The 25,780-nt window shown below is 42.9% G+C and overlaps 2 protein-coding genes across 3 annotated transcripts in view; one reads left to right on the forward strand and one right to left on the reverse strand.

Moving 5' to 3' along the window:
* The first annotated feature begins 1,556 nt into the window (after positions 1-1,556).
* The window catches only part of LOC138981842 (electrogenic sodium bicarbonate cotransporter 1-like), a 34,682-nt gene continuing 10,458 nt past the window's right edge, over positions 1,557-25,780 (forward strand). The window contains exons 1-14 of one of the 2 annotated variants that reach the window (XM_070354943.1): positions 1,557-1,643; positions 4,302-4,455; positions 7,042-7,202; positions 8,928-9,059; positions 10,865-10,980; positions 12,855-13,103; positions 13,886-14,032; positions 14,946-15,049; positions 15,733-15,907; positions 16,224-16,357; positions 17,414-17,645; positions 18,463-18,765; positions 19,418-19,531; positions 23,150-23,317. In XM_070354943.1, coding sequence (XP_070211044.1) covers positions 1,574-1,643; positions 4,302-4,455; positions 7,042-7,202; positions 8,928-9,059; positions 10,865-10,980; positions 12,855-13,103; positions 13,886-14,032; positions 14,946-15,049; positions 15,733-15,907; positions 16,224-16,357; positions 17,414-17,645; positions 18,463-18,765; positions 19,418-19,531; positions 23,150-23,317 — 2,259 coding nt within the window. In that variant the 5' untranslated portion in view covers positions 1,557-1,573. The remainder of the gene's footprint in view (positions 1,644-4,301; positions 4,456-7,041; positions 7,203-8,927; positions 9,060-10,864; positions 10,981-12,854; positions 13,104-13,885; positions 14,033-14,945; positions 15,050-15,732; positions 15,908-16,223; positions 16,358-17,413; positions 17,646-18,462; positions 18,766-19,417; positions 19,532-23,149; positions 23,318-25,780) is intronic. The other variant, XM_070354944.1, reaches the window with a different exon arrangement.
* On the reverse strand, positions 22,136-22,665 carry LOC138981295 (involucrin-like; the record flags this gene model as incomplete). Its single annotated transcript, XM_070354158.1, has 2 exons — positions 22,136-22,431; positions 22,575-22,665. Coding segments are annotated over 2 exons (387 nt in total), but the record flags the coding sequence as incomplete, so codon positions are not given.

Raw genomic sequence — 25,780 nt, forward strand, 5'->3', positions numbered from 1 at the left:
GAGAGAGAGAGAGAGAGAGATTTCATTTTAGTGAAACAAATATCGAAACTACTATTATGCACGCGCACTCACAGACATACACAGACAGACACAGACAAGACAGGTACACAGACATAGACAGACACAGACAGACACAAACACAGACACAGACACACATACACACACACACACACACACACACACACACACACATACACACACACACACACACACACACACACACTCTCTCTCTCTCTCTCTCTCTCTCTCTGCCTCCCTCTCTCTCTCTCTCTTTCTCTCTCTGCCTCCCTCTTTCTCTCTCTCTCTTTCTCACACCATCATGCCTACCCCAGCCCCCCCCCCCCCCCCCCTGTGAAAAAAAGCGTCGATCTAAACTGAGAGTTGATATCCGGTTCCTAGCGCGAAGGGTTATTATGAGTTATTTCTAATATGCTGACTGTTAGCAAATGATAACAAGACATGTTGAGAAAAAAGATATCAAGCATAAGCCTTTTAGGCGAATGCTGATATCGTTTGTGAGACATGTCTGTTATCATTTGCTAACAGTCAGCATATTAGAAATAACGGTTTTATTACCGTTTAATTCGACCAAAAGAAATTTCGAAGCGACCCCGCGACAAAACTCGCTTTTCGGTATTTTTTTAGATAAAGAGAGTATTATCTGACAGCATTTGAAGTGTCATTCTTTAGAATAAATCACGCTGATATTGTTGAATTACATTTTTACTTTGTCTTGTTAATTTTTGCGTGATAAACAAAAAGGGTCCCTGCCTGAACGTTATAACATTTAGAGGGTCACCTAGAATCCGTCCTGATTGGTCAAAAAGCCATATGGGGCACTGAATTGGTAATAAAAGTTCATTGTGATTCGCCATGATTACACACTTTCTCATGCATTTGGCAAAATAATCAACTTCCAGCTTCCGTGCCACATACAGCTGAGCAAGTGAGAAATCTGAACAGGTTTCTGTTATGATGAACAAAGCATCGTTCGTGGCTTACAAGTGATTGCTGTTGACAGATTCGTGAAGTACCGTAATACTAAGAAAGGGAAGGAAAACAAATGCGCCGATCAGTTGAGTGACAAATCGTTACCACATGGGTTTGTTCCACATTACATAGCATTACCATTGGATTACAGCTGTCTTGGTCACAAACTCGCGAAAGTAATGATTATGTTTGTCTGTGTATTGCTTTGTGTTGCTTGTTGATTAGATGTCAGTGTGGCGAGACACGCCAGTAGGATTTAGAGAGAGAGAGGAGCATTTAGTCACAGTAATGCAAATCCAAATGACATGGCAATACTCCATTCGTTTCAGGTTACTACTAAGTTCTGTAGATCCGGCCTCAAAGAAGATATTTGTTTTTGTAATTAATAAATAATCAAACATGCTTTTTGTTTGAAAAGTATCAACACACATAACGCTTGGAGACAAAACACAACTGCAGTCGCTTTGTTTGTTTGTTTGTTTGTTTGCTTAACGCCCAGCCGACCACGAAGGGCCATATCAGGGCGGTGTCGCTTTGTATAAGTGGTCTGATAATTTTTTCAGTGTTGCGGAAAAGTTCTTCGATGTATCTCAACGTCCGCATGCCTTCAAAACCAGATCGGCCCACTGTAGGTGACGCCGATGACGGTCATGGTAAGGAGGGGAGATAATCTCAATGAGGCTCTGACTAACATGGTGGAGTTATCACCCGAAGAGCTGCTTAACTCCCGTAGTTGACGCAGTAGCTTGCACATAACTGTTGTGATCCCGTCCCAAAGTATCTCACACATTATGTATTCGTTCCCCAATGTGTCGTCATTAACACATTAACGTAAATCCCTCGAAATCATAGATCTATGTTTAACATAACCTATTCATGATATACATCTGTTGTAATATGCTTCTAATTTTGATCCGTGTCCTCCTAAACTGACGCTAGTTTGTATGCACAGTATGGTTTTGACTGTGCACTGAAAACACTCATTTTTTTCTGCTTCAAAATGGAATTTTAGTTTGCGCACTTCCTGGCATACGCCCTCTAATAGTACTTTATAAATTTATGTAGCGGTGTGTTATTTGTTGGAGTATCATGTGTATACATAAGTGTGTACACACATTTCAGGTGGGTTCTGATGTTCCTGATGTAACCTTGCGGTTTGGGAGCATTTCTGGTTCTCGTATTTTGTTTGAGGTTCAGTTAAAGTTCTGTTTTGTTGTAGGATCACTTCTGGTTCTAAGGAGTTCAACATGATCATATGATCTGAGTGCATGCGGAGCAAACTTAGTTTACCAATTTTTCATCGCTTCAATGACATGCTCTGTTTCAATGCATATATTGGAGTGTAAACGTGTTTGCCGATTGCCTACGTTGTTAACGTTTACCGCTAAATTATTTCCGTGTATGTGTATTGTTCATTTTGTTTTCTTTAATCGATTTTTTTTAATTTCGGTTCTGGCATACTGTTTGGAATTTTCTGGTACATGTATAACATAAAATGCCAGAGTTCAGCAGTATATACTTGTTTAATATTTTGCACACACTAACCTTTTGTTGCTAACGTTTTTGTTCGCATACTCTTTTTTAACACCATTTTCTCTTATTACGTATTTTTACATTTCACTTCTTCCAAAATAGACTCTGCTACTTGACATATACTTATATACATGCATATGCTATTAGAAAACGAAAACAAGAGACACAAAAAACACCAAACAAGTAGGCAAACACACAAACAAACAAACAAACAAGCATATAAATCGCCTGAATAGCTGCAGTTTTCATTGACAAATGATTCCATTACGTCTTATATTCTTCATCTTCATGTTTTTGAAACTACTCTGAGATTGATCACTGCGGATGGTAGGGTGTAGAACCAACAATACTAACATACTTTCTTCTTGATATTGACTGATGTGTACTTCTTTTAGTATTATATTACCTGAGCATTTGTTGTGTATGCCCCTTTTTGAATTTGGTATTAACATTCAACAAATGTCCTAGTCTTGCCCAGATGTGTATGCATAGCATTTATTTGTTATTTTCTTCTTTTCTTTTACTTGGGTATTAACCTGGGTTTTTTTACACAATCACTAACATATCTGGTTCTTACCCAAATGCTTTGTATACATTTTCAGCACACGTGGTGTCAAATATTCACATTTTATTTGCTCTTGTTAGTTGATATTGAACTCCTCTAAGCATTGTGATTTTCAAGTTGCAGCTCGTTTACAACGACGGAGTCTCGCTGTAGCAATTTTGTTTAATCTTAAAAACATTGAGGGAAAAAAAGCGATAATTCGAACTTTGCGACGAATACTAAACGTTTTACAAACTTTAAGCTATCTTTTTTGTATAGAATTTTTTTATGTACGAACGTAGGTTTTACAATAACTAAATGTTTTTGTAAAAATGATTTTTTCCCGATGATGTTCGCTTTTCATGGCAAAAATGAAAAACTAAGCTATAATTGTTCCTAATGATGTTTGCTTTTCATGGCTAAAATGTAAAAGTAACTTTATGTGGCGTAAGATGTATTTGGAGAGAGGTTGTTTTTAATTAGTTATTACGGAATGTTGTTACCTTCATTAGGTTAAATGATTATTGTTCAATGTTCTGTGTCTTCAGATTTGCTTGCCACTCCAATTAGAAGCGCATGCAGCATACTTCTCTTTCTTGTATTTGTATGAACACGTTTAAATCTTGATGTGTGTTACAAACGTGAACATTTGGGATTACATTGAATGACCTTTTTTTTCATAATATCTGGAACTTGGTAAAAGAAACAAGGCTGAATAAAACTTAGTTGAAGATGTGGAGGAGACAACTTTCTGCACTATTTATATTCATATTAGAATAACAACGCGTTTTGATGCTCAGTTGATGTAGTTTGCTTTTTGTGCAATCTGTATTTTGCGATGAACATTCAGAGTTTCAAAATCCAAAGTCCAAATCTGGAGTCAAACATTCTAGCCTTTTTGTTTTAAACTAAACACCAGACTCTTAGGCCTTTATGTATGGTTGCTACTTTGAGAACAATCATTGTGTTCCAGCACTAGTATCCCCCTCCTGTCAATGAGAACGGGATAGTCGGCTGTATAGTTTTGTTTAAACCACCACAGGTAATGCTGTGAAAAGCTGAACACAAACTTAATTCAAGTTGCCGAAAACGTTGCCGTCATGCTGTGAAAAGCAGAATACACATGTATTTCAAGTTTCCCAAAACGTTGCCGTCGATTTCTACACAAAAGCTGAGTAAACGCATATCCTTGAAGAACAAAACTCTTAACTGTGGCTTTCTTGCTATCCGACAGGCTCCATCGGGGACCCTTCCTACGACCCGTCCAAGAACGTGCAGGACCTGATTAGGGGCGTCAAGTCCCCCAAGTACAAGACGCGCCATGTCTTCTGTGAGATGGATCTCCTCAAGGGACGTGGAGAGGCTTTGGAGTGGCGAGAGTGCGCCAGGTTTGTGTGACAAGCAGTCCCAGACTGTTGTTTGGTTTTACTTCTGTGTTCTTGTTCACAGGCATGCTGTTTTATTATCTGGACCCTCAGACGTTTTTTTGGTTTTACTTCTATGTTCTTGTTCACAGGCATGCTGTTTTATTATCTGGACCCTCAGACGTTTGTTTGGTTTTATTTCTGTGTTCTTGTTCACAGGCATGATGTTTTATTATCTGGACCCTCAGACGTTTGTTTGGTTTTATTTCTGTGTTCTTGTTCACAGGCATGATGTTTTATTATCTGGACCCTCAGACGTTTTTTTGGTTTTTCTTCTGTGTTCTTGTTCACAGGCATGATGTTTTATTATCTGGACCCTCAGGCGTGTTTTTGGTTTTACTTCTGTGTTCTTGTTCACAGGCATGATGTTTTATTATCTGGACCCTCAGACGTTTTTTTGGGTTTTTCTTCTGTGTTCTTGTTCACAGGCATGATGTTTTATTATCTGGACCCTCAGACGTGTTTTTGGTTTTACTTCTGTGTTCTTGTTCACAGGCATGATGTTTTATTATCTGGACCCTCAGACGTTTTTTTGGTTTTACTTCTGTGTTCTTGTTCACAGGCATGATGTTTTATTATCTGGACCCTCAGACGTGTTTTTGGTTTTACTTCTATGTTCTTGTTCACGGGCATGATGTTTTATTATCTGGACCCTCAGACGTTTGTTTGGTTTTACTTCTGTGTTCTTGTTCACAGGCATGATGTTTTATTATCTGGACCCTCAGACGTTTGTTTGGTTTTACTTCTATGTTCTTGTTCACAGGCATGCTGTTTTATTATCTGGACCCTCAGACGTTTGTTTGGTTTTACTTCTATGTTCTTGTTCACAGGCATGCTGTTTTATTATCTGGACCCTCAGATGTTTGTTTGGCTTTACTTCTGTGTTCTAGTTTGTTTGTTTGTTTGTTTGCTTAACGAAGTGTGATATCAGGGCGGTGCTGCTTTGACATTTAACGTGCGCCACACACAAGACAGAAGTCGCAGCACAGGCTTCATGTCTCACCCAGTCACATTATTCTGACACCGGACCAACGAGTCCTAGCACTAACCCCATAATGCCAGACGCCAGGCGGAGCAGCCACTAGATTGCCAATTTTAAAGTCTTATGTATGACCCGGCCGGGGTTCGAACCCACGACCTCCCGCTCACTGGGCGGACGCCTTACCACTAGGCCACCGTGTTGCGGTTGTGTTCTTGTTCACAGGCATGATGTTTTATTATCTGGTAGTAACTGTGGCGAGAGTGCGCACTGTTTGTGTGACATACAACCCTCAGACGTTTGTTTGGGCTTACTTCTGTGTTCTTGTTCACAGACACGCTGCATAACAGTGGAATCCCTTTTAAGACCCCCCGAATTTTAAGACCTCCCCCCTCCCCCGTTTATGACCTTGCTTTTTCACACTTCCTGTGGGCGGGGATGTAGCTCAGTCGGTAGCGCGCTGGATTTGTATCCAGTTGGCCGCTGTCAGCGTGAGTTCGTCCCCACGTTCGGCGAGAGATTTATTTCTCAGAGTCAACTTTGTGTGCAGACTGACTCTCCTCGGTGTCCGAACACCCCCGTGTGTACACGCAAGCACAAGACCAAGTGCGCACAAAAAAGATCCTGTAATCCATGTCAGAGTTCGGTGGGTTATAGAAACACGAAAATACCCAGCATGCTTCCTCCGAAAACGGCGTATGGTTGCCTAAATGGCGGGGTAAAAAACGGTCATACACGTAAAATTCCACTCGTGCAAAAAACACGAGTGTACGTGGGAGTTTCAGCCCACGAACGCAGAAGAAGAAGAAGAAGAAGACTTCCTGTTCCTAACCTCTGTAAATGAACCCCCATTTTATGACTCCCTCCTTTTTAAGACCTTAATTTCTAAAATATTTCGAGGTCTTTAAAGGGGGGTTGCACTGTACGCTCGTAGTATCTGAAAGTAACTGTGGCGAGAGCGTGTATTGCCTTTTTGACAAGCAGCCCCACATTGTTCTTCTGTTTAATTTCTGTTATGTGTTTCTACCTACAGGCTTTATAAATAGATAAGAAATAATTGTAGCTGAGTAGTGTTTTCAACTGCAGTGAGATTACTCAGCGATGTTTGGCGTTGGCGTTCTTGCCGTCTCTCGAGATGGATCTCTCATTGGTACAGAGATTGTAACTGTCAAAAGTCAACCGCTGAATTGGCTACACCTTTTATCAGCAAATTAGGATTGTACCCCCGTTGTTGATAACCTTACGTGTGTTATTGCATAAAAGGATGCATATCTTGACGAGCACAACTCCGTCAAACTATCGTCCACTATAGCAGCCTCGTGTTCTTACTGTATGGTGTTTTAGTGGTCATCATTGAGCGTTTCGAAACCATCGTTCTGTGCTCGTGTTTAATGACTAAAGCATTCGTCAGTTTACATCAAGTCAATTAAAACCAGGTTTCCAAGCAGAAACCATTCCTTACGTGGGTGATGGGCGGAGTTTTTAACATACAGGAACCCGTTTTACCGAACTTTGTCAACAGTTCTCCACATGGAACTAACAATTTGATTATCGACTCCTTTATATTTCAGATGGGTGAAGTACGAGGAGGTGGTGGAAGAGGGCGGTAAGCGGTGGTCCAAGCCTCACGTTGCCTCCCTTTCTCTCCATCACATGCTGGAGTTTCGCAAGGCCTTCCAGGAATCTGCCTTCCTCGTTGACCAGGAATGCTACTCCCTGTCCCAAGCCGTCGGTGAGTAGCTTTATCTCACCCCCTTCCTTCCCCTGTTGAATTTATCAAACACTCTATCAACTACTTTGTCTATCTTCTACAGTTTAAAGGGGAACGTTCACAAACCCAATTACCGAAAATGTAGAAGGTGACAATAATGATCAGCTTGCGGACATGTGCGTAAGTGGAAGAAAGGTCAATAAAGCTTTCTGTAAACGGCTAATATCTGTTTTATGTGTTCAGTCTTACGACAGCTGGCCTATTTTATCTGCACTGTTTGCAGACACGTTCATGAAGAGATGGGTGGAGAAGAGACATTAGCCTCCAAAGAAGCTATCTATACACGACTACTACCCGTTTTATACAGGGCCGGATCCAGGGGGGGGGGGGGGGTTCCTGTTGCCAGGACACCCCCCCTGGCCTGACCATGTACCCCCTCCAAGGGTACAAAAAAAAATATATATATTAAAAAAATACTCATGACAAATACTCCCAGAATGCGCCAGATTGCACATATGTGACCCTCCACCACGAAATGAGTCGCATGTCACCTCGCGCGGTTCTGCGCTAGGCTTAATATAAGTCCGGGGAGTGTCTGGTAACAGTGTGACGGTCACCTTAGTCACAGGCTTATAACTCAAACAGTTTTCGCTCTTTTCTAAAACGGGTTTCACCACTGGATAGAGCATAAAAAACTCTATAGGAAAATGTAAAAATATGAAAATCATGCAAAGGTGACATGCGACTCATTTCGTGGTGGAGGGTCACATATTTTAATCTAGATTTCTAAAATGTTACGGGGGGTCATGCCCCCGGACCCCCCTAGTAGGTTCGGGTGCTTTGCACCCTCAACTAATGTACCCCTAACACTTTTGGGAACCACCCCCCCCCCCCCCCCCCTCAACGTACTTAGGTCAGGCCCTGTTATGTGTTGCGTCTTTCGACTTTCGTCTTGCGTCGTTCAAACTAAAAACATTACAATGTTTGAAAGACCAATATGTACAGATGTGGTTTTCCGATTTAAATTACAGTGAGATGTTTTATAATTATCGGCTTTACAAACAGACATTTATGTTCGAAAATTATTTAAGAGTACTACCACACAATTTAGGAATAATATTTTTGCGCTTTAGAACGCTAAACCACAAGACAGGAAGATTTATAAATATAATACAGAAGGAAAGAGTGTGTACAAAGTGCAATAATGGCGATATTGGTGACGAATTCCACTATGTGTTTAACTGCAGCTTCTTTAACGAATTAAGACAAAAATGTATCCCACTCAAGTATCGAAAAAATCCAAATGTAATAAAATTTCAACTTTTATTTTCAACAACAAATAAAAAAATTATTGTTAAATTTAATTCACTTGATAAAAGGTATTTCAAAAGAATTTCAAACAGGTGTTGATAGGGAAAAAAAATTAATAATAATGATTTAGACAGCTGATGGTACGGTTCTTTATTCCCACGTAATGTTACACAGGAATAAACGAGAACGATTATTTTGGAGATTTGATTTCCACATTGTAAAACAAGTTATTTTATTTTTTATTTTTTTCAACGAAACTAGTTTATGTGTATATATTGATGGAACAACCATGCATTCCTCTCTTTATTGTTCTTGTATTTTTTTGTATTTTTGTAAATTTTTTTCATGTACCCCCATGGGGTTTCTAGAAATAAAAAAAAATAAAAATTTGACTTTGACTTGACAGCTGACCTATTTCATCCACACTGTGTGCAGACAAGTTCATCGAGAGCTGGGTGGAGAAGGGGCAGCTGAACCCGATGAAGCGCCAGTACCTGAAGAACGTCATGCTCATCAATCACCGTCATCGCCACGAAAAGGGCCGGCCCGAGGACAAGAGGAAGAACCGTAAGTTGCTTTAATAATAATACTAATAATGAGAGCTTATATAGCGCGAACCACAGTGAACTGTGCTCTCCGCGCTTTACATAAACAAATTATTAACTATGAATAAAAACCATACTATTTAAACATCAAATACATATATATACATTCTAACAAAAATAACGTAACAATAAACGTACAGCAACACATTCTCTTCTTATGGACTATACCATGCAATAGATGCACAACTGAGCAATTTTGTTCAGAAAATTACAGATAACAATGCAGCATACACTCATCCTTCTTCTTCTTCTTCTTCTTCTGCGTTCGTGGGCTGAAACTCCCACGTACACTCGTGTTTTTTGCACGAGTGGAATTTTACGTGTATGACCGTTTTTTACCCCGCCACTTAGGCAGCCATACGCCGTTTTCGGAGGAAGCATGCTGGGTATTTTCGTGTTTCTATAACCCACCGAACTCTGACATGGATTACAGGATCTTTATCGTGCGCACTTGGTCTTGTGCTTGCGTGTACACACGGGGGGGGGGGGGGGGGGGGGGTGGTGTTCGGACACCGAGGAGAGTCTGCACGCAAAGTTGACTCTGAGAAATAAATCTCTCGCCGAACGTGGGGACGAACTCATGCTGGCAGCGGCCAACTGGATACAAATCCAGCGCGCTACCGACTGAGCTACACCCCCGCCCATACAATCATCCAAAACACATCAATAATAAACGTTCCCATTACCTACCCTTCAAGATTTGTGATTTCGCATTATAAACGGAGCACAACAAGCGAAGCTAGCGCATACACGTGGTCTGAAAATGCAATATAATATCTCAGTGATGAGACTTCTCAGTATTTATACTGAATTCCGTATTTTTGAAGGTCCCAGGGGTCATTCTCGAGATTCGTGCAAATCCGTTGAGAAAATATTAGGGTATATATAGATGTTATAAGGTACGGGTCAAATGGAAAGAAGGCACTGACATTGCATGTGACAACTGTAAAGCATGTGACCAAAGTGAAAGACCAGCTTACCAACCAGTCAGTTGGCACATTTGGCTCGATGCTAAGACAATCTCTCTCTCTCTCTCTCTCTCTCTCTCTCTCTTTCTTTCTCTCTCTCATATTTTATTTTTGTTTCTTTTCAGTTTCATTATCGTCTATTTTTCTGCACTGTTTTAATTTTGTTGTTGTTGGAGGGTTGGGTAGGGTGGGTTTTTTTTTTCTCCGAATTTTAAATTTAGGTATGTTTTAACGGTTTTTATTGCATTTTGTTGTTTTTAGTAGAATTTTCATGATTTCAGTATTTTTCAACTTTCTGTTGTCTCATGTCTGATATCTGATTTGGCGGACGATAAGGGGATCTGTAGAAGGGGAAAGGAAGTAAGTTGGGTTTAGTGAGACAGTTGATGGCGCGTTTGCAGTTTGTTGACCGTTTGCTTACCTCGCATCTGACTGTCACCCGTTATTTGTTAGAAAGGAAACGAAATTGTATCGGTCTTGAATAGCCAAATCGGTCGAAGGGACATGAACAACGTATACAACGAACCAACCAACCCACCCTTTTATGTGTCTAACTGCTGTTCCACACACAAACAAACACACACATACACACACACGTAAACACTGACGCATCTACGCACGCACGCTCGCACGCACGCACGCACGCACGCACACACGCACGCACGCACACACACACAACACACACACACACACACTTACTATGTGTGTGACTGTAACTAAGCAAGTGAGACCTGTAAACTGAAGAAACAGCGAGTATCACGTGCATTTTGTGACCTCTATTGTGTTGTGCACTGGACAGAGTTGGGCTCCGAGGCCTCCCTGAACAAGGTGAACAGTGCCATCAGCTTGTCGTCTCACTTTGGTAGCGAGTTGTCTCTGGAGAGCATGGACAGTGACCAGGCAAGCACCAAGAAGGTACGTGCACCCGGTCCTACTGTCAGGAATGACACGCTTTTTATTCATGAATATATAAAGTACTTTGTCTTTTCTTTATATTTGGATCCTGCATCTACTTTGCATCCCGAGCCTTGCACGTCTTCAGGTCTTATCTCTCAAAACTACTTCCGTCTGATCTAAACAATACCGCATGACTACTTTATTTATTTATTTATTTTATTTATTTATTTATTTATTTATGTATTTATGTATGTATGTAAGTATGTATGTATGTATGTATGTATGTATGTATGCATGTATGTATGTATGTATTTATTTATTTTATTTTATTTTTTATTTTTTTATTGATTGATTGATTGATTGATTGATTCATCATTTGCGTAAGCGCGTGTACCCGTGGTTTGTTAGAATGCGCCGTGCGGCCCGGGTCCTCCGTCTTCAGCATTCGGGGTTTTCTGTCGGGGTTACCTCACCCTTAGCTCATGGCCCGTACGTCCTACCCTGAGAGCACAGGGGGGAGGATTTGCCGGGATCCCACCCGGAGCTAGGGTTTTAATGCGCCGTTAATCGCATTAGATGAGTCCCATCAATGGACGATGGAGCATTTCAAAGGGGGAAGCAGTGCCGCCTGCTACCCCACTCCGCCCTGGTAGGAAACACCGCCAGTTTGGTCCGCGGCCGCAAGCGGCTGATCTCCATATCTGAAGACCGTTCCCCTATCCGCCACCCGGACAAACAGAGATGACTACCACACAATGTCCAGAGAGCAGCAAGTCAACCTCATCAGGCTGCGTACTGGCCACAACAGGCTCAATGCTCACATGAACCGAAAGTTCAAGCTGGCGCCATCACCAACCTGTGCCTGCGGTCAAGAAGACCAAACAGCGGAACACATCTTACAGCGATGTCCCTTACTAGATGAGGAACGAAAAGAAGTGTGGCCGTCACCAACTCCCTTGCAGACCAAACTATACGGCAGTCGACAGGAGTTGGAGAAAACGACATTTATCACCAGTGCTGGACTGATCGTGTAACCTCTGCAAACGCCAAGAAGAAGAAGAAGAAGATTGATTGATTGATTGATTGATTGATTGATTGATTTATGTTAACACGAAACACTTTTGTATACGCCTGCTCCATGCTCACATCTCTTTCCACTGCTGGGATTTCCTGAATGGTTTCCAATGTGAAAACGCGTAACTTCTATACATGCATGCGAAAGACTGTCTCTGCTGACGTCTACATTTTAGTTGTGGTGGTTTTTTTCTCAGGGCCGGTATATGCAGGAGTCAAGTTTAGATACTTTTGTCCTGGTTAAACTGCATTGAGGGTATTATAGTTTACCCCGGAATAAAGTCTCCTTCCTCGATTCTTGCATACTGGCCCCTGCCTCCATCGAAACAACTCTGTTCCAGTTGAAAGCTAGCCTTCAGTCTATTATGCTACGTTTTCTCCGTTCTTTTTTTAACGGAATCCCCTACTTTTTGAAATAGTCCTTTGCTGTTCTTTCGTATAGTATGTGATGCATCCTCTCTTTATCTCTCCTAATTGTGCTGTGCAGCAAATATGCAACGTTACATTTTATTTTTATGAACATGACATACAAGAGCTTACCGCCTCGTTGGGTTTCCAGTACACAACTAGCATTACGGAAGTTTTGACTGTTCCATCTTTCTAATGTTGAAATTTGGAACAGCTGAACGAGGGTTTGATCCTCCAAAAATTGCAAGAAGCTCAACACACAAACAAGTTTCGGACAGCGAAGCACAACAACACACACGTAACCGATGTCGTTAGGCCAAAGAACTTGGTATAACGCGCAATGAACACCTCCAAGGAGAAACATCATCCAAGTACTGCGTGACCCATCTTGCTCACATTGACTATTGCAGCAGCTGAACGAACGCTTCCTGAGGAAGATCCCCAAGGGCGCGGAAGCCTGCAACATCATGGTGGGCGAGCTGGAGGACCTTGACGTGGGTCTGGTGGGCTTCATGCGTCTCAACGACGCCCGTGAACTGGGAGGCATCTCCGAGGTGCCCCTACCCACCCGCTTCGTCATCTTCGTCCTGGGACCTAAGGACTCGGAGGTCCATCTGAAGGAGATGGGTCGCTGCATTGCTACCATGATGGTGGATGAGGTGAGTGTTGTGTTTATGGTGGCGGTGTTGATGGTGCTTCCATCATCGTAGTCCTCATCGGTGTTGTTACTGTCGTCGTGGTCTTGTTGGTGTTGGTGGTGGGTCGCTGCATTGCTACCATGATGGTGGATGAGGTGAGTGTTGTGTGTGTTGTGTTTATGGTGGCGGTGTTGATGATGCTTCCATCATCGTAGTCCTCTTCGGTGTTGTTAATGTCGTCGTGGTCTTGTTGGTGTTGGTGGTGGGTCGTTGCATTGCTAACATGATGGTGGATGAAGTGAGTGTTGTGTGTGTTGTGTTGTAGCTGGTGGCGGTGTTCCTGTTGATTTCATCGTTGTTACTGTCGTCGTGGTCTTGTTGTTGTTGGTGGTGGTGGTGGTGGTGGTGAAAGCTGCCAGCGTACAGAAATACTTTTGTTTTTCACTGCATCTCATAATGATTTTGTCCAGGTCCAACTGTCGTGATAGATGGTGTTTGTTGTTGTTGTTGTTGGTGGTGGTGTTGTTGTTGTGAACGACATATTGACAACGGTATCGGTGGCACTATTATTGTTGTTTTGTTGAGGGGGAAGGGGGTAGGGGAGCCGAGACATGCAATACTACCATCCTCCACAACTGCCTCCTCCTCTCCTCCTCCCCTCACCCAGGACAGTTTCCCCCCGTGATTATTGCCCTCCACCCCTCTCTGTTTCATGTGTTACTATACTGTATGTTGCTGTGCATTCAAGACATGCATACCTACGTTAAATGACTAATGACTGAATGACTATTGCCCCCGTACAGATTTTCCGCGAGGTGGCCTACAAGGCGAGGAGTGTTGGCGACATCGTGGCCGGTGTTGATGAGTTCATGGAGCAGACGACAGTGCTGCCCCCTGGCGAGTGGGACCCTAAGATCAGGCTGGAGCCCCCCACCAAGGTTCCCTCCCAGGTAGGTCACATCCCTGTCATCGTGGAAATAGCTCATGCATCGCCTCATGTGTAGTACGTGCTGTTGCTGTAATCAAATTCATTCAATGAAAGTACGTACGTGTGTGCTTAGGCGAGATGAGAAATAAGGACCACTTTGACGGAAAATGTGGACTCATTGAAATCGATTGAACTTACGAGCGTATGCCCTTCGCTACAACTCTGCGTCGGTTTTGCGGGTCGATTTTGAACATCTTCAGTACCAAAATCAATGTATATATTATGTGCGTGTTTACGGGAGATGAGAAAGGGAGTTTTTTTTGGTATGAGTTATACATGTATGTGCTTTGAATTTGTGATTCTTACAATAAATGTTTACTGATTTTTTTTTTAAGTGAGTGTATGGGGTGAAGGTGCGTGAGTACTGGGCTATGATTTGTACGTGATGTTATCTTTGTGTACGAGCCAAATGACAGGTTTCTGTGTGTGTCAAATTCATATAATAATTTTGTTTTCAATAGAATTGAATTGAATTGAATTGAATTGAACAGAATTTAATTTAATTTAATTTGATTTAATTTAATTTAATTTAATCTAATTTAATTTGATTTAATTTAAGTTAAGTAAAGTTGATAATTGAATTAAATCGATTTGAATTGAATGGAATGGAACGGAATGGAATTGAATTAGACTGAATTGAATTGAGTTGAATTATTTTGATTTGAAATGAAATTAATTGAATTGAGTGGAATGGAATGGAATGGAATGGAATGACATGGAATGGAATAGAATTGAATACACTACTAACTCCATTGACAGATAATTCGATTCAACGTACGAACGTTTTACTGCAGTCCTCCGTCAGTTTGGTGTGTCTATTAATTTTGTTCACGTGTAGAGTACCAAAGTCCACGTGTTTATGTGTGTGTTTGCAGGAAATGAGGAAGACAGACTCCATGGCGGACCTGATGAAAAGGAAACACGGCGATGATGACTCTCACGACAATCACGATGACCCTGATCTCCTGATGAGCTGTCGGTAAGTGATTCACACACATCTTGGTCAAGTTTTAAACACAGGTTTTGCGGTGCTAGAGTATGGTTGTGGCACAAATGTTGATAATAATAATAGTAATAGTAATAATACTAATGACAGCTTATATAGCGCGAACCACAGTAATATATGCCCTCCGCGCTTTACATATTAACAATGAATAAAAACATACTATTTAACATAACATCAAATACATATACATTCTAGCAAAATAACGTAACAATAAACGTTTGATGCTTCTTCGATATACCCACAGTTGCCAGGAGACTGGTTTCACAAAAGTCTTACGTGCACTTGTTGTTTTTATTAAGATAGTTTTAACGTCCCTTTGTTTCTCTCTCGGGCATGCATTGGTCAACTAATTTGACTTAGAAAAAAAAGAAGACCAAAAAGCACTGTACTCACGTTAAAATGACGAACACGGAACAAATAACGGCGAGTACAGTGCTTTTTGGACTTTTTGTTGTTCGCTCTCACGTGCAGTCGCCATTGTTTATTTGCTTTAGAAAAAAAATTCAAAACCAGATAGACTGCTAACGTTCCAAAATTCAGAATCAAAAAAACAAGAACGGTAGGTAATCAGAACGTTTGTTTTGTCAATAATAAAGGTTCTAATTTGACTGAAAAACGTACCACCAGCCTAATGCTTCACGTGCTGTTTGTTGCAGGCCTTTAGCCGGGCTGTTTGCGGACATCAAGCGGAAAATCCCTTTCTACGCCAGTGACTTCAAGGACGCCATCCACATCCAGTGTCTTCCCGCCACGCTCTTCATCTTCCTCGCCACCCTCACCAACAACGTCACCTTCGGCGCTCTGCTGGGCCAGGGCACCGGCAACTACATGGTGCGTATCTGCCTCATGATGATAAATGTTGTTTAACGCCCTCACGGTTAAACCATTCGGGGCGTGTTCCCGGGTGTTACCCCCGACTTTAGGACACTTTTTGATTGCAATTTATGTTCCTTTTATGGCCAAGGGCGTCATTTTTAATTTCCCTATATGGTAAAAGGTGGTATAAAGCTTTGAAAAAACCGCAGAAACCATTGTGTAATTTCTATTTAGATGATTTGGCTGGGCTTCGCCTCCGAAGGTGATTGCAGTGCTTCACAGATGCACTTGGCTATACTTATCTTACATATTTAAAACTATGTCGTTGCAGGGTGTGATGGAGTGTGTGTTCGCGGGCGCAGTGTCCAGTATCGTGTTCGCGCTGTTCGCCGGTCAGCCGCTGAACATCCTGGGCAGCACTGGACCCATGTTGGTGCTGGAACAGATCATCTTCGACCTGTGCAAGTATGTTCTTCTTTCTTATTCCGGGATGGGTGTGCGAACGGGTAAAGGAATGTTATGTGAGTTCGAGCGAGAGAGAGAGAGAGAGAGAGAGAGAGAGAGAGAGAGAGAGGGGGGGGGAGGGAAAGAAGGAAGGAGGGAGGGGAGAGAGAGGGGGAGGAAGGGAAGGATAGAGAGATACTGAGAGAGAGGAAAAAAGGGGAGGGAGCGAGCGAGAGAGAGACGAACACAGAGAAAGACAGACAGACAGGTCGATCCTTCACGGCAATCGGTCAAATAGATGACATTGCTTAGTAGCAATTACAGGTATCATTGTAGAAAGAGTCAGTCAAATGGACAAAGAACCGGGAGGTCTGACTGGCTTCGGATATCGCTCGCGGTATTTCCAAATACCAACGGGTAAAATTTGCGGTAATTTCAAACGAACGCTATCCCTGCGTCCCCTTCTTTCAAGGGATATTTAGATTTGACCGATGTTGGGCAAGTTCTTGCGAATTTGACCAATCCGAATAATCTCGGGAATCCACTGTACCTTAATCTAAACGTACACGGCACGATTTGCTTGAACACGCACCACAAATGTGTTAATTAATTAAATCAAAGTGCTCGAAAGCGCTACATAGCTCTACCTCTCTCGGGTGTTGGAAATAACAAGTAGTCAATGATGAGTGGACATCACCAAAACAGAGGGCTTTTTCTTTGCCAATGCCACGACATTTAATAAAGCTTTGAGTTTGATAACACATCTTTTTGCAAAGGGAAAGCAGTCCACCCGCGCGGTAGCATTATTTGTAACGCATAATCTTATGTGATATAACTTTGGAAGCGATCTGAGGGCCTTTTTTCCATTAGGTATTATCCCTTCAAACGCAAAAGCAGAGCAATGGTGACTGCGCGTGAGAGCGAGAGATAATAAGACAAAACAATACTGTACTCACGTGTTTAATGAAAATACGGTACTCACGTGTTAAACGAAGACACACGTTTAGCACGTGAGTACAGTAATTTTATTTATCCGTCAAACACAACTTTTCTATAACCCGCTCTTTCCCCCCACAGGGACAACGGCTGGGACTTTCTGTCCATCCGCTTCTGGGTGGGCATCTGGACCACGGCCATGCTGCTCTTCATGGTGGTTTTTAACCTGAGCGCCCTGGTGAGGTACCTCACCCGCTTCACCGAGGAGAGCTTCGCCTGCCTCATTGCCCTCATCTTCATCGTGGAGGCCTTCAAGAAGCTTGCCGAGATCGCTGACGACCAGCCCATGAGGCTCCATGCGGATGAGAACGTGGTAAGGCAGCGCAAGAGAGAGAGAGAGAGAGAGAGAGAGAGAGAGAGAGAGAGAGGGGGGGAGAGAGAGAGAGGGGGGAGAGAGAGAGGTAAAGAGAGAGAGAGGGGGAGAGAGAGAAAGGGAGACTGCTAGAGAGGGAGAGGTAAAGAGAGAGAGGGAGGGAGAGAGATAAAAAAGGAGGGAGAGAGAAAGGGGTGGGAGATGGAAGGAGCAGGAGCAAGAGAGAGGAGACAGAGACAGAGAGAGAGTGATAGAGAGAAAGTGAGGGAGAGAGAGAGAATGAGAGTGAGAGAGAGAGTGAGTAAAGGAGAGTGTGTGCGAGAGAGTTAGAGAGAGAGAGAGAGAGAGAGAGAGAGAGAGAGAGAGAGAGAGAGAAAATGAGGGAGAGAAACTGAGAGTGAGATAGAGAGAGAGAGCGAGGGAGAGAGAGAGGGAGAGAGAGGTATGGAGAGAAAAAGAGGGAGAGAGAGTGAGGGAGAGAGACAGAGAGACGAAGGGAGAGAGAGGGAGAGGGAAGAGAGAGAAAGAAGGGGAAAGATGGAAGGAGAGAGAGGGGAGAGAGAAACAGAGAGAGAGAGAGAGAGAGAGAGAGAGAGAGAGAGAGAGAGAGAGAGAGAGAGAGAGAGAGAGAGAGAGAGAGAATTCTGCAAACGACGAACGAAATAAATTGAGTTTAACGTGTTGGCACAGCATAGGTAGTCTTCCGCACTCCTGGCATGTTCCTCTGCCAGCTTGACCCATCTTGGCCTTCAGACTTGATTTTCTTCCTGACCCGGCATTCCCTTCTCACCCACCCCCTATCTTTGTTCACCTCCAGGTGTACTTCCCACACTGCTACTGCGCGCCTAACACCACTACCAACGGTAGCACCACCACCATGGCCACAACGACGCTTGCCGCCGGAGTGACCACCACCACGATGGGACCCCTGGTTATTGACGGGGTCAGCTTCGCCAACGCCACTAAGGACAACTGCCAGTCCGTGATGGCGGGACTGTGGGATTGCAGCAACCAGTACATCCCGGACGTCTTCCTCATGTCCTGCATTCTTTTCTTCGTCACCTTCGGCATCGCTCTCTTCCTCGTGCGCTTCAGGAACTGGCCCTGCTTCCCCACCTTTGTGAGTCAAATGAGGGCCCAATCAGGCAATCCTTAAATCAAGGGCAAATAAAACATAGGAAAGCTGTGCGGGGGAGCACGAACCGAAAGTTGTTGCCACCCAAACGGGAGAGAACAAACCGCGGGTTCTGATTGGTTGAAATCACAACACATCTCAGTTTCAACCAATCCAACACTTACGGGTGGCTCCCGTTTAGTTGGAAACTTTGTCGTGCACGTACCTCGGCCCATGTTTTAGTTGTTTCTGTAGATAATATGTACTGAGGAGAATTTCTTGCATTTATGCTTTTTCGTTAAATATTTTAGCGTTTTCAACCGTGAAATCATTTTCTGACTCACAACTCAGAAAATTAGACTGTAACCTGCACAAACACAAAAATCAATACCAGATACAACATAATTGAATATCATTATGTGGCGTCTCCCCTTAAAGGCATAATACTTTCCGTGAACACAGTTCGGATCACCTTCCAAGATCTTGCCATAGCTATTTCATTCCACATCGACTAATATCTAAAAATTAACCTCCCGGGTGCTCTCTGTGCAAAGTGAGGATTTTTTTTTAATGAAATCACTTTCCTTAAAAGTCACCACTGGAATTTTCTAAGTTTATCTCAGATAGTAACGATGATTTGTTTGACATGTGCGTGCAGGTTCGTCAGATCATCGGTGACTTCGCCATTCTCATCGCTATCCTCGTCTGTGTTGGTATCGACGTTGCCGTTGGAATACCTACCCCCAAGCTGACGGTGCCTTCAGAGTTCAAGGTATTGCCTCGGCATTTTCCTTCAGTATCTGTACATAGTTGTTTTATGTTACAGTGGAACTTCTTTTTTTTTTTAGACCGCCCAATTTAAAAAAAATTCCTTTTTAAGACCTTGTTTTTTCAGATTTGTTTATTATCACTTTTTACTCAACCCCTGATTTATAACTCCCTTTTTATATTTAGTCAAGTTTTGACTAAATATTTTAACATCGAGGGGGAATCGAAACGAGGGTCGTGGTGTATGTGCGTGTGTGTGTGCGTGCGTGCGTGTGTGCGTGTGTGTGTGTGTGTGTGTAGAGCGATTCAGACTAAACTACTGGACCGATCTTTATGAAATTTCACATGAGAGTTCCTGGGTATGAAATCCCCGAACGTTTTTTTCATTTTTTTGATAAATGTCTTTGATGACGTCATATCCGGCTTTTCGTGAAAGTTGAGGCGGCACTGTCACGCCCTCATTTTTCAACCAAATTGGTTGAAATTTTCGTCAAGTAATCTTCGACAAAGCCCGGGGTTCGGTATTGCATTTCAGCTTGGTGGCTTAAAAATTAATTAATGACTTTGGTCATTAAAAATCTGAAAATTGTAAAAAAAAATAAAAATTTATAAAACGATCCAAATTTACGTTTATCTTATTCTCCATCATTTGCTGATTCCAAAAACATATAAATATGTTATATTCGGATTAAAAACAAGCTCTGAAAATTAAATATATAAAAATTATTATCAAAATTAAATTGTCCAAATCTATTTAAAAACACTTTCATCTTATTCCTTGTCGGTTCCTGATTCCAAAAACATATAGATATGATATGTTTGGATTAAAAACACGCTCAGAAAGTTAAAACAAAGAGAAGTACAGAAAAGCGTGCTATCCTTCTTAGCGCAACTACTACCCCGCTCTTCTTGTCAATTTCACTGCCTATGCCGTGAGCGGTGGACTACGAGTATACGGTCTTGCTGCGTTGCATTGCGTTCAGTTTCATTCTGTGAGTTCGACAGCTACTTGACTAAATATTGTATTTTCGCCTTACGCGACTTGTTTTACATTTAGTCAAGTTTTAACGTAGAGGGGGGAATCGAGACGAGGGTCGTGGTGTATGTGTGTCTGTGTGTGTGTGTAGAGCGATTCAGACTAAACTACTGGACCGATCTTTATGAAATTTGACATGAGAGTTCCTGGGTATGATATCCTCAGACGTTTTTTTCATTTTTTTGATAAATGTCTTTGATGACGTCATATCCGGCTTTTCGTGAAAGTTGAGGCGGCACTGTCACGCCCTCATTTTTCAACCAAACTGGTTCAAATTTTGGTCGGGTAATGTTTGACGAAGGCCGGACTTCGGTATTGCATTTCAGCTTGGTGGCTTACAAATTAATTAATGACTTTGGTCATTAAAAATCTGAAAATTATAAAAAAACAACTTTTTTTATAAAACGATCCAAATTTACGTTCATCTTATTTTTCATCATTTTCTGATTCCAAAAACATATAAATATGTTATATTCGGATTAAAAACAAGCTCTGAAAATTAAAAATATAAAAATTATTATTAAAATAACATTTCCGAAATCGATTTAAAAACAATTTCATCTTATTCCTTGTGGGTTCCTGATTCCAAAAACATATAGATGTGATATGTTTGGATTAAAAACACGCTCAGAAAGTTAAAAAGAATAGAGATAAAGAAAAGCGTGCTATCCTTCTCAGCGCAACTACTACTCCGCTCTTCTTGTCAATTTCACAGCCTTTGCATCGAGCGGTGGACTGACTGCTAAAAATGCAGTGAGTTCAGTTTCATTCTGTTAGATCAACAACTTGACTAAATGTTGTAATTTCGCCTTACGCGACTTGTTTTTCTTCTGGTTAATTTTATGTTCCCTTATGTTTTGGCCTCCAGTTTTTGTCCTCCTGTAGATGAGAAATGGAACTGGTGTAGTGGTTAGAGTCGAGCTCTCATCTCTTATTAGCTGACGCCATCGTCGCTCAAGGTGTACACAAATCGTGTACCAGTTATTTTTTCTTCTGGACACTGTCCAATCCATCCATCTGTACATTGCTACCTGACCCTGTTAGGGGCTCTGAAAAAAAGCAAAGGCTTTGAGAGGAAGAAGATAAACATTCCCCTCAAAATGTCTAAAAGAGAGAAGTAGAGGGAAACCGACCTAATCTGCTCTGTTGTCCCTCCACCACCGACCTAATCTGCTCTGTTGTCCCTCTACCACCGACCTAATCTGCTCTGTTGTCCCTCTACCACCGACCTAATCTGCTCTGTTGTCCCTCTACCACCGACCTAATCTGCTCTGTTGTCCCTCTACCACCGACCTAATCTGCTCTGTTGTCCCTCTACCACCGAACTAATCTGCTCTGTTGTTCCTCTACCACCGACCTAATCTGCTCTGTTGTTCCTCTACCACCGACCTAATATGCTCTGTTGTCCCTCTACCACCGACCTAATCTGCTCTGTTGTTCCTCTACCACCAACCTAATCTGCCCCTGTTGTCCCTATACCACCGACCTAATCTGCCCCTGTTGTTCCTCTACCACCGACCTAATCTGCTCTGTTGTTCCTCTACCACCGACCTAGTCTGCTCTGTTGTTCCTCTACCACCGACCTAATCTGCTCTGTTGTTCCTCTACCACCGACCTAATCTGCCCCTGTTGTTCCTCTACCACCGACCTAATCTGCCCCTGTTGTTCCTCTACCACCGACCTAATCTGCCCCTGTTGTTCCTCTACCACCAACCTAATCTGCCCCTGTTGTTCCTCTACCACCGACCTAATCTGCCCCTGTTGTCCCTCTACCACCGACCTAATCTGCCCCTGTTGTTCCTCTACCACCGACCTAATCTGCCCCTGTTGTTCCTCTACCACCGACCTAATCTGCCCCTGTTGTTCCCCTACCACCGACCTAATCTGCCCCTGTTGTTCCTCTACCACCGACCTAATCTGCCCCTGTTGTTCCTCTACCACCGACCTAATCTGCCCCTGTTGTCCCTCTACCACCGACCTAATCTGCCCCTGTTGTTCCTCTACCACCGACCTAATCTGCTCTGTTGTTCCTCTACCACCGACCTAATCTGCCCCTGTTGTTCCTCTACCACCGACCTAATCTGCCCCTGTTGTCCCTCTACCACCGACCTAATCTGCTCTGTTGTCCCTCTACCACCGACCTAATCTTCTCTGTTGTTTCTCTACCACCGACCTAATCTGCCCCTGTTGTCCCTCTACCACCGACCTAATCTGCCCCTGTTGTTCCTCTACCACCGACCTAATCTGCTCTGTTGTTTCTCTACCACCGACCTAATCTGCTCTGTTGTTCCTCTACCACTGACCTAATCTGCTCTGGTGTTCCTCTACCACCGACCTAGTCTGCTCTGTTGTTCCTCTACCACCGACCTAATCTGCTCTGTTGTTCCTCTACCACCGACCTAATCTGCTCTCTTGTTCCTCTACCACCGACCTAATCTGCTCTGGTGTTCCTCTACCACCGACCTAATCTGCTCTGTTGTTCCTCTACCACCGACCTAATCTGCTCTTGTGTTCCTCTACCACCGACCTAATCTGCTCTGTTGTCCGTCTACCACCGACCTAATCTGCTCTGTTGTCCGTCTACAGCCAACCCTGTCCGAGGAACGCGGGTGGTTGGTTGAGCCCATCAAGTCCGGCAACCCATGGTGGTTGTACCTGGCTGCTGGATTACCGGCCCTGCTGGCCACCATCCTTATCTTCATGGACCAGCAAATCACCGCCGTCATCGTTAACCGCGCGGAGCATAAGCTTGTGGTGAGCTTGTGAACTTAGCTGTGGATATAGAGTGTTTAAAAGAGGTTTAATATTGGTTTGTGAGTCAGCGGGAGCAAACATATTTGCTTCTGAAAGGTTGCTTTTAACTTGGCTGTGAATGCAGAGTGTTTGATAGTGGTTTGAACGTTAGTGGTGAGTTGCTTTGACCTTAGCTGTGGATATAGAGTGTTTGAAAGAGGTCTGATATTGGTTTGCGCGTCAACGATAGCAAAACTATTTGCTTGTGGTGGGTTGCTTTTAACTAAGCTGTGAATGCAGAGTGTTTGATAGTGGTTGAACGTTAGTGCGAGTTGCGTTGGCCATAGCTGTGGAGTGTAGAGTATTTAAAAAAAGGTTTGATAATGGTTTGCGCGTGAGCGAGAGAATTTGCTGGTGGTGAATTGCTTTTGACTTGGCTTTGAATGCAGAGTGTTTGATAGTGGTTTGAACGTTAGTGAGGGTTAATTTGACCTAAGCTGTGGAGTGTAGCGTGTTTGAAAGAGGTTTGATATTGGTTTGAGCGTCAGCGAGTGCAAACATATTTGCTTGTGGTGGGTTGCTTTTCACTTAGCTGTGAATGCAGAGTGTTTGATGGTTGTTTGAACGTGAGCGAGAGTTGCTGTTTACGTGGCTGTAAATGCAGAGCGTTTGATGGTGGTTTGAACGTTAGCGAGCATTTGCTGGTTTAACTTGGCTGTGAATGCAGAGTGTTTGATGGTGGTTAGAACGTGAACGAGAGTTGCTGTTACCGTGGCTGTGAGTGTAGAGAGTTTGGTAGTGGTTTGAACTTTAGTGAGAGTTGCTGTCGACGTGGTTGTGAATGCTGACTGTTTGATAGTGGTTAAACGTTAGCGAGAGTTGATGTTTACGCGGCTGTGAATGTAGAACGTTTGGTAGTTGTTTGAACGTTAGTGAGAGGTTTTTTTTACGTGGCTGTGAAAGTAGAGTGTTTGATATTGGTTTGAACGTTAGGGAGAGTTGCTGTTTACGCGGCTGTGAATGTAGAACTAGAACGTTTGGTAGTTGTTTGAACGTGAGCAAGAGGTGCTGTGAGTGTAGAGTGTTTAATAGTGGTTAAACGTTGATGAGAGTTGTTGTTTACGTTGCTGTGAATGCAGAGCGTTTGATATTGGTTTGAACGTGAGCAAGAGGTGCTGTTTACGTGGCTGTGAATGCAGAGTGTTTGATGGTGGTTTGAACGTGAGCGAGAGTTGCTGTTTACGTTGCTGTGAATGTAGAGTGTTTGATATTGGTTTGAACGTTAGTGAGAGTTGCTGTTTACGTGGCTGTGAATGCAGAGTATTTGATTGTGGTTTGAACGTTAGCGAGAGTTGCTGTTTACGTGGCTGTGAATGCAGAGTGTTTGATGGTGGTTTGAACGTTAGCGAGAGTTGCTGTTTACGTGGCTGTGAATGCAGAGTGTTTGATATTGGTTTGAACGTTAGTGAGGGTTAATTTGACCTAAGCTGTGGGGTGTAGCGTGTTTGAAAGAGGTTTGATATTGGTTTGAGCGTCAGCGAGTGCAAACATATTTGCTTGTGGTGGGTTGCTTTTCACTTAGCTGTGAATGCAGAGTGTTTGATGGTTGTTTGAACGTGAGCGAGAGTTGCTGTTTACGTGGCTCTAAATGCAGAGCGTTTGATGGTGGTTTGAACGTTAGCGAGCATTTGCTGGTTTAACTTGGCTGTGGCTTGTGGTTTGAACGTTAGCAAGAGTTGCTGTTTACTTGGCTGTGAATTCAGAGTGTTTGATAGTGGTTTGAACGTCAGCAAGAGTTGCTGTTGACGTGGCTGTGAATGCAGAGTGTTTGATAGTGGTTTGAACGTTAGTGAGAGTTGCTGTTTACGTGGCTGTGAATGCAGAGTGTTTGATGGTGGTTTGAACGTGAGCGAGAGTTGCTGTTTACGTGGCTGTGAATGCAGAGTGTTTGATGGTGGTTTGAACGTTAGCGAGAGTTGCTGTTTACTTGGCTGTGAATGCAGAGTGTTTGATGGTGGTTTGAACGTGAGCGAGAGTTGCTGTTTACGTTGCTGTGAATGTAGAGTGTTTGATATTGGTTTGAACGTTAGTGAGAGTTGCTGTTTACGTGGCTGTGAATGCAGAGTGTTTGATGGTGGTTTGAACGTGAGCGAGAGTTGCTGTTTACGTGGCTGTGAATGCAGACGAGTTTGAACGTGAGCGAGAGTTGCTGTTTACGTGGCTGTGAATGCAGAGTGTTTGATAGTTGTTTGAACGTGAGCAAGAGTTGCTGTTTACGTGGCTGTGAATGCAGAGTGTTTAATAGTGGGTTGAACGTTGGTGAGAGTTGCTGTTTACGTGTCTGTGAATGCAGATTTTTTTAGATTTTTTATATATATAGTGGTTTGAACGTTGACTAGAGTTGCTTTTTACGTGGCTGTTAATGTAGAGTGTTTGATAGTGGTTGAACGTAGCGCTTTTTGTTTGTTTTGGCGGGGAATCCCC

Source organism: Littorina saxatilis, linkage group LG12 (assembly GCF_037325665.1).
Source record: "Littorina saxatilis isolate snail1 linkage group LG12, US_GU_Lsax_2.0, whole genome shotgun sequence".
NCBI classification, from domain to species: Eukaryota; Metazoa; Mollusca; class Gastropoda; order Littorinimorpha; family Littorinidae; genus Littorina; species Littorina saxatilis.